The sequence below is a fragment of the Strix uralensis genome, chromosome Z (assembly GCF_047716275.1).
Source record: "Strix uralensis isolate ZFMK-TIS-50842 chromosome Z, bStrUra1, whole genome shotgun sequence".
Classification (NCBI taxonomy): Eukaryota; Metazoa; Chordata; class Aves; order Strigiformes; family Strigidae; genus Strix; species Strix uralensis.
Genome location: NC_134012.1, coordinates 15,131,915 through 15,147,145, shown reverse-complemented (window position 1 = coordinate 15,147,145; position 15,231 = coordinate 15,131,915). Strand labels below are relative to the sequence as shown.

The following is a 15,231-nucleotide window of genomic DNA, read 5'->3' as shown; positions in this document are numbered from 1 at the left end:
ATTAACGCTGCAAAAACCTGAGAGTGCTGGGTCATCACAAGAAGTGCATCGAGGTTTGATTGATAATACAGTGCAAGTTGGCCTATGCTGCCAAGATTCCTCTCTCTTAAATTAATGGCCACCCCACCTGCCCTAATCATGTAGCCCAAATGATATTCCCCTTCTTATTTCAATTTTCTGGAGGCAAGAAAACTGGAAAAGATCAGTCATTTATCTTCTAATAGCTGGATAATAGATCTATCACAATAAAACATCTGCACAAACTCTAATTTTTTTCCACAAAACTGAAGCTTTTACCAGCATTAAATCAATAAGTTAAGAAAACATTGTCTTATCCACACATTTGGGTTCTAAACTAAAATATTAACTTATTAACAAAAGCCTACTGTTAAAAAGTAGGGAGCCCAGCTTTCTTTCCCATTATCCCCATATACACTGCTTTAGTTTAAAAGATCAAGATCTTCATTGCAAAGCCACCACCAATTCCTAGGATCATTTTTTACTCTAAGGGGTCTCATTTCACAAGAATCTGCTCTTCATCTAGTAACCATGCAGTCTGCAAAAGAAATCTCACTACTCACACATTTGTATGGTTGCTTCACCCCAAAAATAGAATTAATACTAAGTTGCACCTGTTATAAATATAAGTAAATTATCACACCAGAATAGAATAATAAATTTATTTAAATATGAGAAGTAGTTTAATGTGATTAAAATATTCTCATTAAAGGAAAAATATTTAAGCAGAGGGTAAAGGAAAATTTAGCCTTTAGAAAAGAGTGTAAATCTTAATTAGCAATAAAGAGATTCCATAAGCTAATTTACTGTCACTCTTCACCCAGAACATGCTTTTATCCCTTCCCATATTACATGATGTCAGAGGTTTCTGGGGACACAACATCAGGAGGACATACTTAGGAATCAATGAGCATCCACAAGTCTGACCAACACGGTTTGATATTTCTCTCTAACATTCTACTGTCTTAGAAGAGTTCAAAAGCAATGCTGCACTCTGTATAGTACCTGGTCCCAGAACAGGAGCTATAATAACAACAGCTATGATATAGGAAGAATTATATGTGGCCACATACTAATGCAGATCTGTGGATGGGGCTGAAAAAATTCATTTTATCATGCAGCACATGCATTTATATTTCCACACAAACATCATAAACCTTCCTTGTAACAGAGGTATCTTTCCAAACAAAATAAAATCAGATTGAAGTTAAAGACAGAAACCTGCAATAAATTCAGACATTTTTAGTAAGCCCAGCATCCATACAACTACATCCCAGCTACGGGTCTACATTTTGCCTTTTCTTTTTAGATGTAGCTTTAGATACACTTTGGGATACTACAGTTTGGACTGAGGAATGCAAGTCATAACTTCTTTTTCCTTTTCAGGTTTGGACAACAGCAACAATTCCATTTCAGCATCAGCATGGAATTTTTTTTAAACTATTGTAATACAGGTATCATTAATGAACTTGATTTTTCTTGTTGTTTACATAGAGTTGTAAAATACACAGGCTACAAACCCAATGCTGTTCTACAGTCCTTTGCAGTATGCCAAAAGCAACTTAAGCAACAAATCCTGCCTTAAACCCTATGCCCTGAAGCTAGATCATCAGGCTTGTTAAGTGAATGGAAAAAATAGAATTAGAGTGAAGTGATACAGAATCAACCAAAAAGAAAAAGGGAAATAGTTTTCTCTAAAATACCCAATTATTCACACATGACTATGTGACTAGCTGTATTACTTTCTGAGAAAATCATTTTAGCATAAAATACACACATGCTCTTATCTTCCTTTCTACATAAAATCACATTAGCTGCTCAATTATCTAGCATTACTAGAAAAATAAAAGGAGCAGGCATTCATGCTCTTGTACCTGCTTTTCAAAGTATGAGATACTTTTTTTCTGTAAAGCAAGGGTAAACACATAACTAGGAGTCTCTTAAGTCTCAGTAATAAAAATACTTGTAAACATCTTATCTGTTTAAAAATTAAATACACTGGCACAAAATCACAGCTTTGTTTATACACTGTAATAGCCAGTTAGCTACCCTTGAGGGTATGTTAACGATGGTTTGCACTTGATAATTTTGTATCTTAGATTAACTGAGAGCCTGGCTTTTAATTGAATCTTTGTGTTAAAGTCACTTAAGGAGTAGAGTGATCTTTCACTTATCTCACCAGAAATTTTAATGAAGTACTGTCTTAAGGTTAGATCTCATTTTAAATTTTGCTTACCTCAGCTTCTATTAAAATTTACCACAGATTGAGACCTAAAAAATGAACACTTTATGTACAGTCTGATAAAATGGAGTAATTTTACTGTAGCAAAATACCCATCCAGACAGTTTCTTGCTACTTCAAATGTAAAATGACTCTGACTAATTTAAATACATTGTGCCTTTTCTGTGCAACATAAACTGCATTAATAATCCACAATAGCATGTTGTCTCTGAAAAAAAAATTCTCATTTACATAAATTTAGAGGCATTTATGTTTAGTAGCTATTCTAGCTCACTTTAGTGTAGAGATTATGTCACTTTCAAAAACCATGCTTGAGGTCAAACGGTTATAGAAAATAAACAAATTATAAGTAAAAATTTACTTTTTATTAAAGCGAAGTCTCTAACATCACTTGAAGAACATTCAACTCTTACATATGTCATTAATGTTAATAATTACACTCTCCCTCCAAATACGTCTAAACCAAATGGAATAAGAACAAAAAGCCAAACAAAAAAATCACATGGTGGACTTTCCTGCATCCAGGTATTATATACGATGCATTATGGCTTGCCTGAGGATTATCAGCTCTTAAGTACACAGGAATGCCAAAAGTAACCTGACATTTCCATCAGGGGAAAAAAAGGTGGAGAACTACTGATGTTCAATAATTCCCAAAGTCAGTAAGATTCTCCCGCTCTGGTTTCATTATTTAACGAAAACATCACCACTTTCCCAGCAAACTGATCTGCTGACATTAGGTTAAAGCTATCACAAGATGACAACTAATGTTGATATAAGGGAACAGCTTCTGTGCACTTAAATTGAAGGAATCCAAACATTAGTTTCAAGTAAACACTTGTGGTTCAAGTTCCACATTATCAGCCTACAAATTACAGCACATCTGACTGTCAAACAGGCAATGGAAGCTGCAAAAACCTAAGAAATGCCATTAATCAAACACCTGCACTTCATAAGGCTATGACAAAATGTTGTTCTACAGCTCGGACCCATTTCTAGAATTCCTATGGAAACAAACCGGACTTAACTTTCTTCACACAGACTGTAAAATATTGTCTAAAAGCTTTTGTCTTTATGTATGTAGAAGAAGCTTTTTCTGTTATGCTAAGTGTATAAAATTAACTCAAATTTCCCAAGAGGAGCTTAAATAAGACTTAAAAAGTAGCCAGCCTAAGGCTATATAGGCTACATATGTACACACCTGTACATAAGGACCACCACCCATAAACTGCTGCATCTCCTCCAACTTTGAAAGCTAGAAGTAGCTACAAGTGGCACTGTTTCCTTCACTGTGAGCAAACTGCTATGTTCCCCAATTAAGAGGCGAAGAACAAGCTTGTTCAGATTGCGGTTACCTGCTAATAAAACACTTGGGCACTATATGCTTTCTGTTAGTAAATGTGGAGGCTTTATGGGAACATTCAGTGGAACAAAACAAAAGATTACTTAAGGTGAAGCTTTTCCGTGCTAGACTGGTCTTCCCAAAGCTATCAAGGATTAAAGAAAGACCAATCCACTTTAGATCATAATCTGTGGAGTCTGGGATGAAAGAGCACATATTAATACTTGGTTTTGATTCAGAGAGTCTTGAAGAGAGATTTGTATGGTTCCTTTCTGGAATAATAACTCTTCGTATCATTTCCTGAAAAAAGTAAAACTTCTGAAGCTGAGATGTCACAGCCCAGGCAGGAATCGGGTCTTGCTAGGGAACAGAACAAGAGGAATCAGAAGGAGGAAAAAGTTACAGCACTTAATCATTTTATGATTCCAGAGAGGTCTAGAAGACAGAATTCTAGACCATCATTCTTAGCTTCTTGAATGTGCTTACAAAATAGCAGAAATTTGATTATTGCTTCAGCTGGTATCTTCATAAATACAGTGTCCATTATTCAGTGTCACAGAGATGTCAGAACTGTGGCATATACTAAGCAATGAGCATTAATCCCCTGGTAAGTAACTCTACGTGCCAGGATCACTGTGCTGAGGAAAAAGAAGATTCAAACCTACACTATACTTATTTCCTCTAACATTTTGTTAAAGTAAATGTGTAAATGACTAGTTGTTGGATAACTTGCCATTTACCATAAGCAATAAGGACTAGGAAACAGAGTGAAAACTCCGGCATTTTATTTTCCTGCCATCAGCAATAAAAAGAAACAAAGATGGCTTCTCAGCCCTTTATGCCTCCACAGGTATAAAGAATCTAATCTCACATTCACAGATTGCATGCACACCAAGAGCATGAACCACGAAAAGAAAATACACAAAGAACCACTGGGGGGGTAACTCCACAGAAGCACAAAGGCCTCTGACAAATGAGTACAGGTCAAGCACAGATGCAGTCAGGAGAACTAACTGATTTACTGTCTGCTGAGCCATTAAGCTCTGACACTCTCCTTCAGTAACCCTTCAGTGGAAGTTGCAAGATGTCTTTTAGAGAACAGCACCATTTAGGTCCTGAACAGCTGGACTGTGCTAGAACAACAGATGATATATTCCTGTGTGTTACAAAACCACTTGGCAAATAGAAGATGAAGCAACACACTATCTGGTACCTAGTAATACTTTAATTTACTCAAAAAGGATTACATTCACTAAATTAGTAATCCGAACAAGAACACAAGAATATTTTAATTTACAACTCCACTTTTTATTTGCAGTCAATCTTTGATCCTTGCTTAACTACCTTTCTGGCTTAGACATGGGAAGCTTATTTGTAGGGTACAGAAAGAAAAATAAAGTGTGTAACCATTGTGAGACATCCAGAAGTTCATACAGAAAACCTGCACCTATACAGAGCAGGCAAAACATTAAATTTTAAACTGTTAAATTTACAGAAATTGTCCCAGGACATCAGTTTTATTTACCACGGATATTTCCAATAACAAACAAGTGCACAGCAAGTATCATTGTTTAACAGTTGTACACACTACAAGGCAGACTGATGTCAACAGGTATACTGTGCATAGTACAGAAGTAATTTATTCTTACAGTATCACAAACAAATTGAAATTACCTAATTTCCCAATGAAAAATTGTTTATACATAGACACTTGTACACTGCTTCATATCACTATATAACTTTAATTGCCAAAATTCAGTTTAAAGAAGCATACATAAACAACATGATAACAAAACCAGATTAAGAATACCCATGCTGCAAGTAAAATTATCAGTCTTTATTAAAGATGGTCACTATTACAGTCATAGTGTAATGCATAAATACACAATGGTAGTTCTATCTAAAAACATATAAAACCACATAAGCAAGGGTTAGAGAATTATATTATGTAGTGCTGAATGACAACCTCAGGAGTAAACTCTTTGAAAATATTTAATAGCATAACATTTCTTACCGTACTTCTATCCTTCAAAAGCTTTTCTATCACTTCAATTAACATTTCCTTTTGCTCTGGATCAAGACTAGAAGGAAAAATAAAAATCCTTTTTACTCATTTGGTCAGACATATCCAAAATTAAAAGAGGTTAGGTTTATTGACCTTTAGACACAAGCTGGGAACCAAAAACATTGAAGAAACCACTTTCAGAAAAATCAGTTATTCCAAAGAACTGATTGTAAAAGAACTTGACTGAAAATAAAGTTAATCAGGGAATAGAGAACTGAATTGAAGGAGTATAAAATTGAATTATGAGAATTACCTTTATGTTAATGTAAAGTATGAAGATTACCACTTATGTGTGTTCTATAATAATCTTAAACTCATAGAAATTTTAGGATAAAAGAAACATTAAGTCAGGCTAGCCTATTAGGGAGAACCTGACAGAGCTTCAGATGTTAAGTCACAAGGATGTCACTAGTTTTGCAGAAGGGAATTTCAGCATGAATGAATTCAGCAGTGAATGTACATCAAGACAAAAGCAAAATCACCCCTTTATTATCTAATTATCAATCTAATGCTTAAAGTAAGACACTTCGTTAACTTCACTAATTTTAGTCAGTAGTATTGGAACTCAGAAATTTGGACATTGTATTCAAGTGTACCTATGCAAAGTTGGGTGTGCAAGCTGATGAAAAATAAACTGCTTAAAGTCCTATATAAATAGTAAAAACAGAGGAAAAACAAAAAGTTGCAAACAACAACCTTTGTACCATCATTTTCATATTCAAAGAGCAGAGAAAAATTTGCCAGAAACATCAATTATTGTCAAACTTGCTTCTTAGGTAGGTAAGGACCAACTTTTCACTCTGCTTCTTCATCATGGATCTATAGAGCATGGAAGAATCGAAGCCAAGGCAGAAGAAAATACAAAGAGAAAGCAGGTACCAAGTGCCATACAGATGAGTAGTTCTATGCCTTTGAAAAGTCATTTCAACATGGATACAACTACAGATAAGTAAGGAAGTATTTGGTCATTACTGTACACTTCAGTTTTAATGCTGAGTGATAAACTGCCCTAATGCACAGTATACCCTTCTCAGCTACAGATTCACAAAGGAAGTATCTAGCTGCATACTACTTCACTAAGGCTCTAACACCTAGCAATACCAGAACATGCTAAATGGGTAACAAAACTTTGTTAGAAGCCACAATCATCATAAGCAAAGCAACAGCACATTGTGCCATAGGTACTTCTATGATCACCTTTTGTTTCAATTTTTATTTTTGTCAAAAAAGGTTTACTGGATCTTCTGCCAAGGACCAAAACCTTCAGAGGAAAAGCCAGAAGTCTTTCTAATAGGCCTTATTTCAAATTTTCAAAATTGGTAAAAGTTTAAAGAGAGAAAGAAGTAAGTGCTTATTACTAAGAAACTTTGAAAAATACCAATTTTGTTATATGATCAGAAAAACTTCAGTAAGGACTCTTTAACTGAATTCACATTCATCCCCCTCTTTCCTGATGTTTTAGATAAGGAAGGCAGCATTCCTGGAGACAAAAGAACAGGCTAAAGTGTTCAGAGTGATCTGCTCCCATTATGGTATCTACTAGCAATTGTATGGAATCTATTAATACTAGCAATGGGACTTTTAAAAGTTCTTTTCCAAAACTCACTGCAAGTAGGTGCAAGTACGCAGAAGAGCTTTCTATTGATAGACGTAAGATACTAATAGCTTTGAAATGCACTCTAAGTGAAATAAGCAAGAGGTCTGACATTTTCAATGATAAAATTACCCCAATGTACCTGGCAACGTTGACTGCATTGGGCACAAATGTTGCTGTTCACACAATGCCTGAAATCTTTTCTGTTTGATATGTAAGCTTCCTGCTGCTAAGATTGATTGAACCACTAATGAACAAGCTCTTCTAGGTCAGACATCCATCCAAACACCATGACACTAAATGCAAGGAAGATTGGAGTATCGAACCTGAATCCAGAAGCCCGACTGGAGCACTAACAGAACTACAGGACTATCAAACAGGTAGCAAAGTCATGGAAACCAAAAAGTCAATGGAGCATACAGGCACTATTAGAATAAACTGTTACTTCTTCTTACTCAAATGCTCACAAAAGATGGAGTAATTAGAGGTAGGACAGTATATAAAATGTGGACTGATCTTCACACCAAAAATCCATCCAGCATTCTGATTTTGACCAACTTCAGAATGAATCTTCTGAAAGTACCTGCTTGTTCCAAATAGGCCAAAAGACAGCCTTGTCACCAGTATGATCTCTATCGCTGAAATGAGGAGCTACAGTAGTGATTTTTGCTGAAACATCTGCTGGGCCTGCCTGTTAAAGACTCCTACTTGCAGGCAAGCCAACCAGGCCTGCCTGTGGACTGGTTAATTTGACAGCCTCTTCACCAGTTCCCAATACTGCTGCTTCTTCAAGTGATCCAGAAAACTACACTCTCTCCCTTGGTCCTGCGGTAAATCAGTGCTATCAGATACAGCATTTGTATAAGTAAATTTTGAAAATGTGACAATAAAAGTTCATGTGCTTTCTATAAGCAGTTCCCAAATTCTACTACCAAGAACACAAATGTTAGTTACAACTCCACTCACAAGTTACCATGAAGATTACTGTAGCCCAGGAGTTTGCAGCTACATCAATTTGAAAACTTGCATTATGATGCCTAGGATGTTTGCATGAAGTGAAAACTTGTGAAGGATGTACAGGTCCTCTAAACCATTAAGGAAATCTTTATAGAACATTAGTTTCAATAAGTCTTCCTTTGCTATGTGAGCTAGACATCCATTTTACTACCAGTCAGGAATTCACGAAAACAAGAAGGGAGTGAGACCAGTTTCTCTCGATTGTACTGCTGTATTTTTTACCATGTGCTCTATTTTTTACCATAAAAAATACCGTTTTATGGTATTTGCAAGGATGATTTCAAAATCTCGCCATATAAGCATAGGATACCATATGAACCAGATATAAATAAAAAATACAAGTTATATTTGAAGATGCAATCATATCATATCTGGTTGGATGAAAGATGGATAAAAGGTCTTTTAGTAACCAAGCTAGGTTTCAGCATCTTCCAGTTTTGCACCAATCACCAATAAGCTCTTTAATCTGGACTAGTAAACTTTGCCTGTCATGAAGAGAAGAAATGGAAGCATCAATTAAAGACAAAATAACAATACCATCCAGACTGCTGTCCAGATACTGCTGTGCCTTGCTGGCACTAACAATTACTGCCGAACTCCTCCAAATAGTTTTGATACTATCAGGAAATCAAAGTACGTTCTGTATATAGAGAATAATTCAGACCACAAAGTCTTTTGTGTGCTGGAACCGAATGCTAACAAAAAATAAACTACTCAAAGGACTTAAAATCCATTCCCTCTTGTTAGGTTATGTGATAAAAGGCTTGTCTGCACACAGAGGAGTACAAAGGTGGGGGAAACTCCAGTAACATCTTGACCCAGCTATTCCCAAGGCCATCCCATGATAGCACTTGGCTCATAAGAAAAAAAAAAAAAAAATCACCAGAAGGAAGGAGCCCCTGTCCAGGTTCCTCGGAGAGCTGCCACAGAAAAGTCATCAGCCTTATGGTCCTGAAATGAACCTATCATCACTGAGAGCAGCTCTCCAGAAAACCTTGCAGACTTAGGGGTGTAAGACTTACTACGCAAAGCCAGAAAGAGCATTTTGGGACTGTACAAGACTTACTACGGGATGTTTATGGGAGAAGTGAAAGGGAAGAATCTAGATGATTTCAGGAGGAACAAGTGTAGGAAAATAAGAAGGACAGGTGCATAAAAGGAGCCAGTTGGATATAAACACTTTGCTGCTCAGCACTTGTCTGGCCATGTTCTGTACCTGATGACTACTCTGTTCTGTCTTCTCATTAAACTCTGTTTCTAACTATTGCCCTGGGTGAGGCAGTCTCTATTCTGTGTGCATCTGTGATATGGAGGTCTAAGCTCCAGAAACTGGAGTCAGGCCATGGGTTATAGGGACTTGTATAACTGCAGAACGAGCAGCTGGAGCAAGTACATATGTCACTGATTGCTAGAGAATATCAAGCCAGACTAGGTGGCTTGGGAAGCCAGGTATTAAAGTAGAGTCATAGGTCTGGGCTGGACATGTCTGCATGTCTCTGAGTGAGACAACTGGAGATTCTGGCTACCACAGGAACCAGGGCACCCAGGCCAACTGCTGGACAGACTATAAGGTCTGGAGGTTGACTGAGATACCCATTTGTGTGTCTCAGTCTCTCTGTTTCTCTCCCTTCTTCACCTTCACCCAGTGGGACACATCTGGAGAAGAGGGGATATAAGGGCCAGTTACTGCATAGTCTGAGTGTCTAAATCCAGCTATTGTGGGATTCACAGTGTCTGAGTGAAAGGGTGGGGGCATGTGTGTGTCTGATTGAGGAGGTCTGTAACAGAAAATGCAGCGGGGTTGCAAGCATTGCGCGCTTGTATACGCCAGTGCCAGCGACTGGGGAGACTGGAGATCCAAAGCCAGTTACTGGAAAGCCTAAGCATCTAGGATCATTACTGGGGGATCCATATTGCACATATATAGGTCTGCTAATTGGCCTGCATCCTGTTCAGCCAGAGAATGCAACAGGATAAGGCTGTTGGTGCTGGTTTTGTTTGCATGAGTGCTGTTTTCTGTCTGTACTCATCTGTATAGCTGGCTGCGTCCATGTGTGCTGTATATGTGTGTGTATGTGTCCATTAGGAATATGTGCTCAGCCTTGCTACTGGTTGGTCTGAGGGGGCATGGAACTGCAGAAGCCTCAGGCTATCTGATTCGGAAACCCTAACACCTCTCACTCTCCTCTTTTTGGCATAGGCGAAATAAAAGGGAAATAAGTAATAGAATAAATGCCTGCCCTTTTTTTGGAAAGGTATAGATTCTGTTGTCCCCACCTGTGTAAACCAGCACCCACCTCTTCATAAGAACTCTTCCACAACAAGAATTTCTGAAGAGGGAAGAGGAAGATTTGGAACATTTAGATTTGCATAGATCCAATCTCTACGAGTTAGTATTCGTTTGTCACCTGTACCGCAAACTACAGCAAATGCCTTCAGGATGAAAGATGCAGATGCTAAACACAGAAATCTTCAATTCTGAGAGTAACCATCAAAATAGTTGCTACACAGATAACAATACCTGGTATATTAAAAACAAAAGATAGTGTATCAGTTTCTTTTTGTATCTCTGCATAGTTATCCTGTCATTCCAGCAAGCAAGAAACTTGCCTGAATTTCAACCAAATCAGTTGAGTGACAGAATGTCTACACACACTTTACACTTTCTAAGAAACGGATCTGATATATCTGAGACATGCCAACCCCACCAGTAGTCTTAATAAACAGCCCACAACTATCTTAAAATTGCTTTTCAGGATTTGTCAGAATCACTTACCTGTACAGTTTTTGGATTGCATGGGCTGCATTCTTCCTCACATAAGGAGATAAATCAGAAGAGGCCTCCTTAATAGCAAGCATCATAATAGGAACAATAATTGGGACACGGATACTGGATAGAACTCTCAAAGCACTTGCGCGGATTAACTGATTAGGATCCTAAAGAATGGGAGAGGAGGGGAGAAATAAGCTAGTGCAGAAAAGCATCATTAAATTTGGTGCAGTGTTTACACTAATTAGTGACCACACATTAAAACATGTATATCTATCTATCAGTCAGGATTGCAAGCTAAGGTCACAGTAATAATAAAATGTACCAAAATTCACAGAAGAAACTTTTAACAACCAACAAAAGTAGAAGAAGGTAAGAAAGAAAACATTGAAACATTATGAAAATCTGGAAATCTGGCAAAGGAAAACATTAACACAATTCATTTTCCCAAGCAAAATATAGGAATGATGGATAAAACAGACTAATATTTTCTTTAATGGTCTGAAACCTTTTCTGCAATCCAAGTGGAATTCAGATATTCTGAAAAACACACCTAGCCCAGTTTTATTACTTAAATGTAAGAACTGTGAAATGAAAATATGGTTCTCAGTTACAATACTCCCACCCAAGTTCTTGACAGCAGATCCATTTTATGCTTTTCTGCAAGATATAAACTGAAGCCTGTAACAAAATTAATTTTCTTAAGAACATGTCAAAATAAGCTAAGTGTTTTGAGGCTTTCCTCTATTTCTTACCCTCCCTTCTTTTGTCCCAGTACTTGCTGCCCTTTTATAATGCTAGGGTTAGCTTGGAGATCCAACAATAGCACAAAACGTCTGTATTTGGAGGAACTATTATGTAAACCTTGTCCCTTGATCATGGGCTTGGGACATACAGGAAATGTGTTGCTTAATCAAGTACTAAATCCTCTAAAATCTAGCAAACTGAAACTGCAGCAGCATTATTTCCGTGTAATGCCTGCTAGAAGGGCACTACCCAAAGATCATTTGTCCCAAGGACTGAGAGTTGGCAACATGGGTTTTCAGACTGGTATTACTTAATGATCAGTTCATCTAAGCTCTTAAAATTCCTACATCTTAGCAGCTTCTGATTAGTAAGTATCTGGATGGTGAAAGCACTTAAGTTGACAGTTTTTGGAAAAACAACTGGATCTTATCAGAGTTTGCAAAGCTCATTTCCAATCATACAAGTTTAAAATACTCTAAAAAGTTCTTTCTAAAGAGGAAGAAAAAATCTCTACACGCAAAGCCAAATTATAATCTTCATAACAAAACCAGAAACAAAATGCTAGAAAAAATGAAGAGAGAATTAATTACATTTGCCTATCTTCCATAGCAGGCTTAGTAATTTCCTTAGTTGCTGAAAATCTCAGCTAGCTCTGTCTACCTCCTTGCCACACCATCACTTCTTTCTGAGTTACTCACAGCCACAACATTTGAGTTATCCTCTCTCCTTTTGTTCCCACTATGCACAGCTTTTTAAAAAGTTATGGCATGAGAAGTATTTACTGTATACACATCTCATTAAAAACACAGGACACACAGTCATTTGAATTTTAGTTTTTCATGGCAGTCACAGATAGTAAAGGTAGTACGTAGTCCCAGAGGGGGAAAAGGATTCTGGGACAGGAGTTAGCAGGGCTTATTGACAGGGCTTTAAAGTAGATATGAGGGTAGAGGGGGAGATAACTGGGCCTGTTAGGAATAAGCTCAAGGGAAGCATACCAAGGCTGGAAGGATGGTGAACTGGTGAGGGCTCTCCCTCTGCCATTTCATTTGAGAGAAGGGAAAGATGTTTAGAAATCATGGAAGCACCTGAGAAGGGTCTGGTAGGAAATGGGGCCCACACTCACAAAAAGGTGTTGGATTCATTAGCTCATCTCAAGTGCCTCTATACCAATGCACGCAGTATAAGCAACAAAGAGGGGGAACTTGAAGCCATGATGCAGTATGAGAACTATATGAGAGCTCAGAAATCAAGTATAGTGATAACGGGGTTGAGAGTGTTTGGATTAGGTTAAGGGCCAATAAAGCAGATCTTGCTGTGAGAGTCTGCTATAGACCTCCCAACCAAAGCAGTGAGGTGGATGAAGCTTTCTATAAACAGTTGGGAGAAATCTCACAGTCACTTGCCGTTGTTCTTGTGGGGGACTTTAACCTCCCGGGTATCTGCTGGGAAAACAACACAGCAGAGAGGGAACAATCCAGGACGTCCCTGGAATGTATGGAGGATAATTCCTCACACAGGTGGTGAGTGAGCCAACCAGGGAAGGTGCCCTCCTGGACCTGCTCTTGTGAATAGGGAAGAGCTTGTGGGGGAAGTAAAGGTTGGAGGCTGTCTAGGGTGCAGTGATCATGAGATGATTGAGTTTTCATTCCTTGGAGAAACAAAGAGAGGGGTTAGTAAAACTGACGCCTTAGACTTCCAGAGGGCTAACTATGACCTGTTCAAAAGACTGATTGACAAAATCCCTTGGGAGGCTGCCCTGAAGGATATGGGAGTCCAGGAAGGCTGGACATACTTCAAGAGAGAAGTCTTAAAGGCACAGGAGCAGGCTGTTCCCGCGTGCCCAAACACAAGCAGGTGGGGAAGGAGACCGGTCTGGCTAAACAGGGACCTTTGGCTGGATCTCAAGAACAAAAGGAGAATCTATGACCTTTGGAAGACAGGCCATGTCTCTGATGAAGACTATAAAGATATAGTGAAGTTATGCAGGGAGAACATTAGGAGAGCCAAAGCACAGCTAGAGCTCAACTTGGTTACAGCTGTTAAGGATAATAAAAAATGTTTCTATAAATTCATTAACAGCAAAAGGAGGATTAGGGAAAATCTCCCTCCTTTATTGGATGCAGAGGGAAACATGGTAACAAAGGATGAGGAAAAGGTTGAGGTGCTCAATGCCTACTTCGCCTCAGTCTTTAGCAGTGGAACTGGATGTTCCCTGGACACCCAGCCTCATGAGCTAGGAAGTGGGGAGGAGAAGCAGAATGAGGTCAGCACAATTAAAGAGGAAGTGGTCAGAGACCTGCTACTCCACTTGGATGCACACAAGTCTGGGACCAGATGGGTTACACCCAAGGGTGCTGAAAGAGTTGGCAGATGTGCTCACCAAGCCACTTTCCATGATTTACCTGAAGTCATGGCTAACTGGGGAGGTCCCACTGGACTGGAGGGTGGCAAATGTAACAGAAGAGGCAGAAAGGAGGATCCAGGAAACTACAGACCTATCAGTCTGACCTCAGTGCCAGGGAAGGTCATGCAGCAGGTCAACTCGAGTGCCATTAAAAGTCATATAATGGACAACCAGGGGATCAGGCCTAGTCAGCATGGGTTTATGAAAGGCAGGTCCTGCCTGACAAACCTGATATCCTTCTATGACAAGATGATCCAACTATTGCACAAGAGAAAAGCTGTGGATATTGTCTACCTGGATTTTTGAAAAGCATTCGACACAGTTCCCCATAGCATTCTCATAGAAAAACTGGCTGCCCATGGCCTGGATGAGCGAACGGTCTGCTGGGTCAAGCACTGGCTGGCTGGACGGTCCCAGAGAGTGGTGGTCAATGGAGCTAAATCCAGCTGGCGGCCGGTCACAAGTGGTGTTCCTCAGGGCTCGGTGTTGGGACCATTTCTGTTCAACATCTTTATTGATGATCTTGATAAGGACATAGAGTGTATCATCAGTAAGTTCGCAGATGACACCAAGTTAAGCGGGAGTGTCGATCTGCATGAGGATAGGGAGGCTCTACAGAGCGACTTGGATAGATTGGATTGGTGGGCCAACGTCAACGGGATGAGCTTCAACAAGGCCAAGTGCCAGGTCCTGCACTTGGGCCACAACAACCCCCTGCATCGCTACAGACTTGGGGAGGTGTGGCTGGAGAGCTGTGTGGAAGAGAAGGATCTGGGGGTTCTAATTGACAAGCAGCTGAACATGAGCCAGCAGTGTGCCCAGGTGGCCAAGAAAGCCAACGGCATCCTGGCTTGTATTAGAAATAGAGTGACCAGCAGAAGTAGGGAGGTGATAGTCCCCCTGTACTCTGCACTGGTGAGGCCACACCTGGAGTATTGTGTCCAGTTTTGGGCACCTCAATACAAGAGAGATATCGAGGTGCTGGAGCGAGTGCAGAGGAGGGCAGCAAAGCTGGTGAAGGGCCTGGGA

At 39.1% G+C, this 15,231-nt stretch overlaps 1 protein-coding gene across 3 annotated transcripts in view; it reads right to left on the bottom strand.

Annotated features, from left to right (window-relative positions):
- The window catches only part of AP3B1 (adaptor related protein complex 3 subunit beta 1), a 163,507-nt gene that overhangs the window by 122,438 nt on the left and 25,838 nt on the right, over window positions 1-15,231 (bottom strand). For all 3 annotated transcript variants that reach the window (XR_012627025.1, XM_074855625.1, XM_074855624.1), the window contains exons 5-6: window positions 11,055-11,215; window positions 5,617-5,683 (exon numbers count right to left, since the gene is read on the bottom strand). Coding sequence is in view for 2 of the 3 variants with exons in the window: in XM_074855625.1 (XP_074711726.1) it covers window positions 5,617-5,683; window positions 11,055-11,215 (228 nt within the window). In the remaining variant the exon portion in view is untranslated. The remainder of the gene's footprint in view (window positions 1-5,616; window positions 5,684-11,054; window positions 11,216-15,231) is intronic.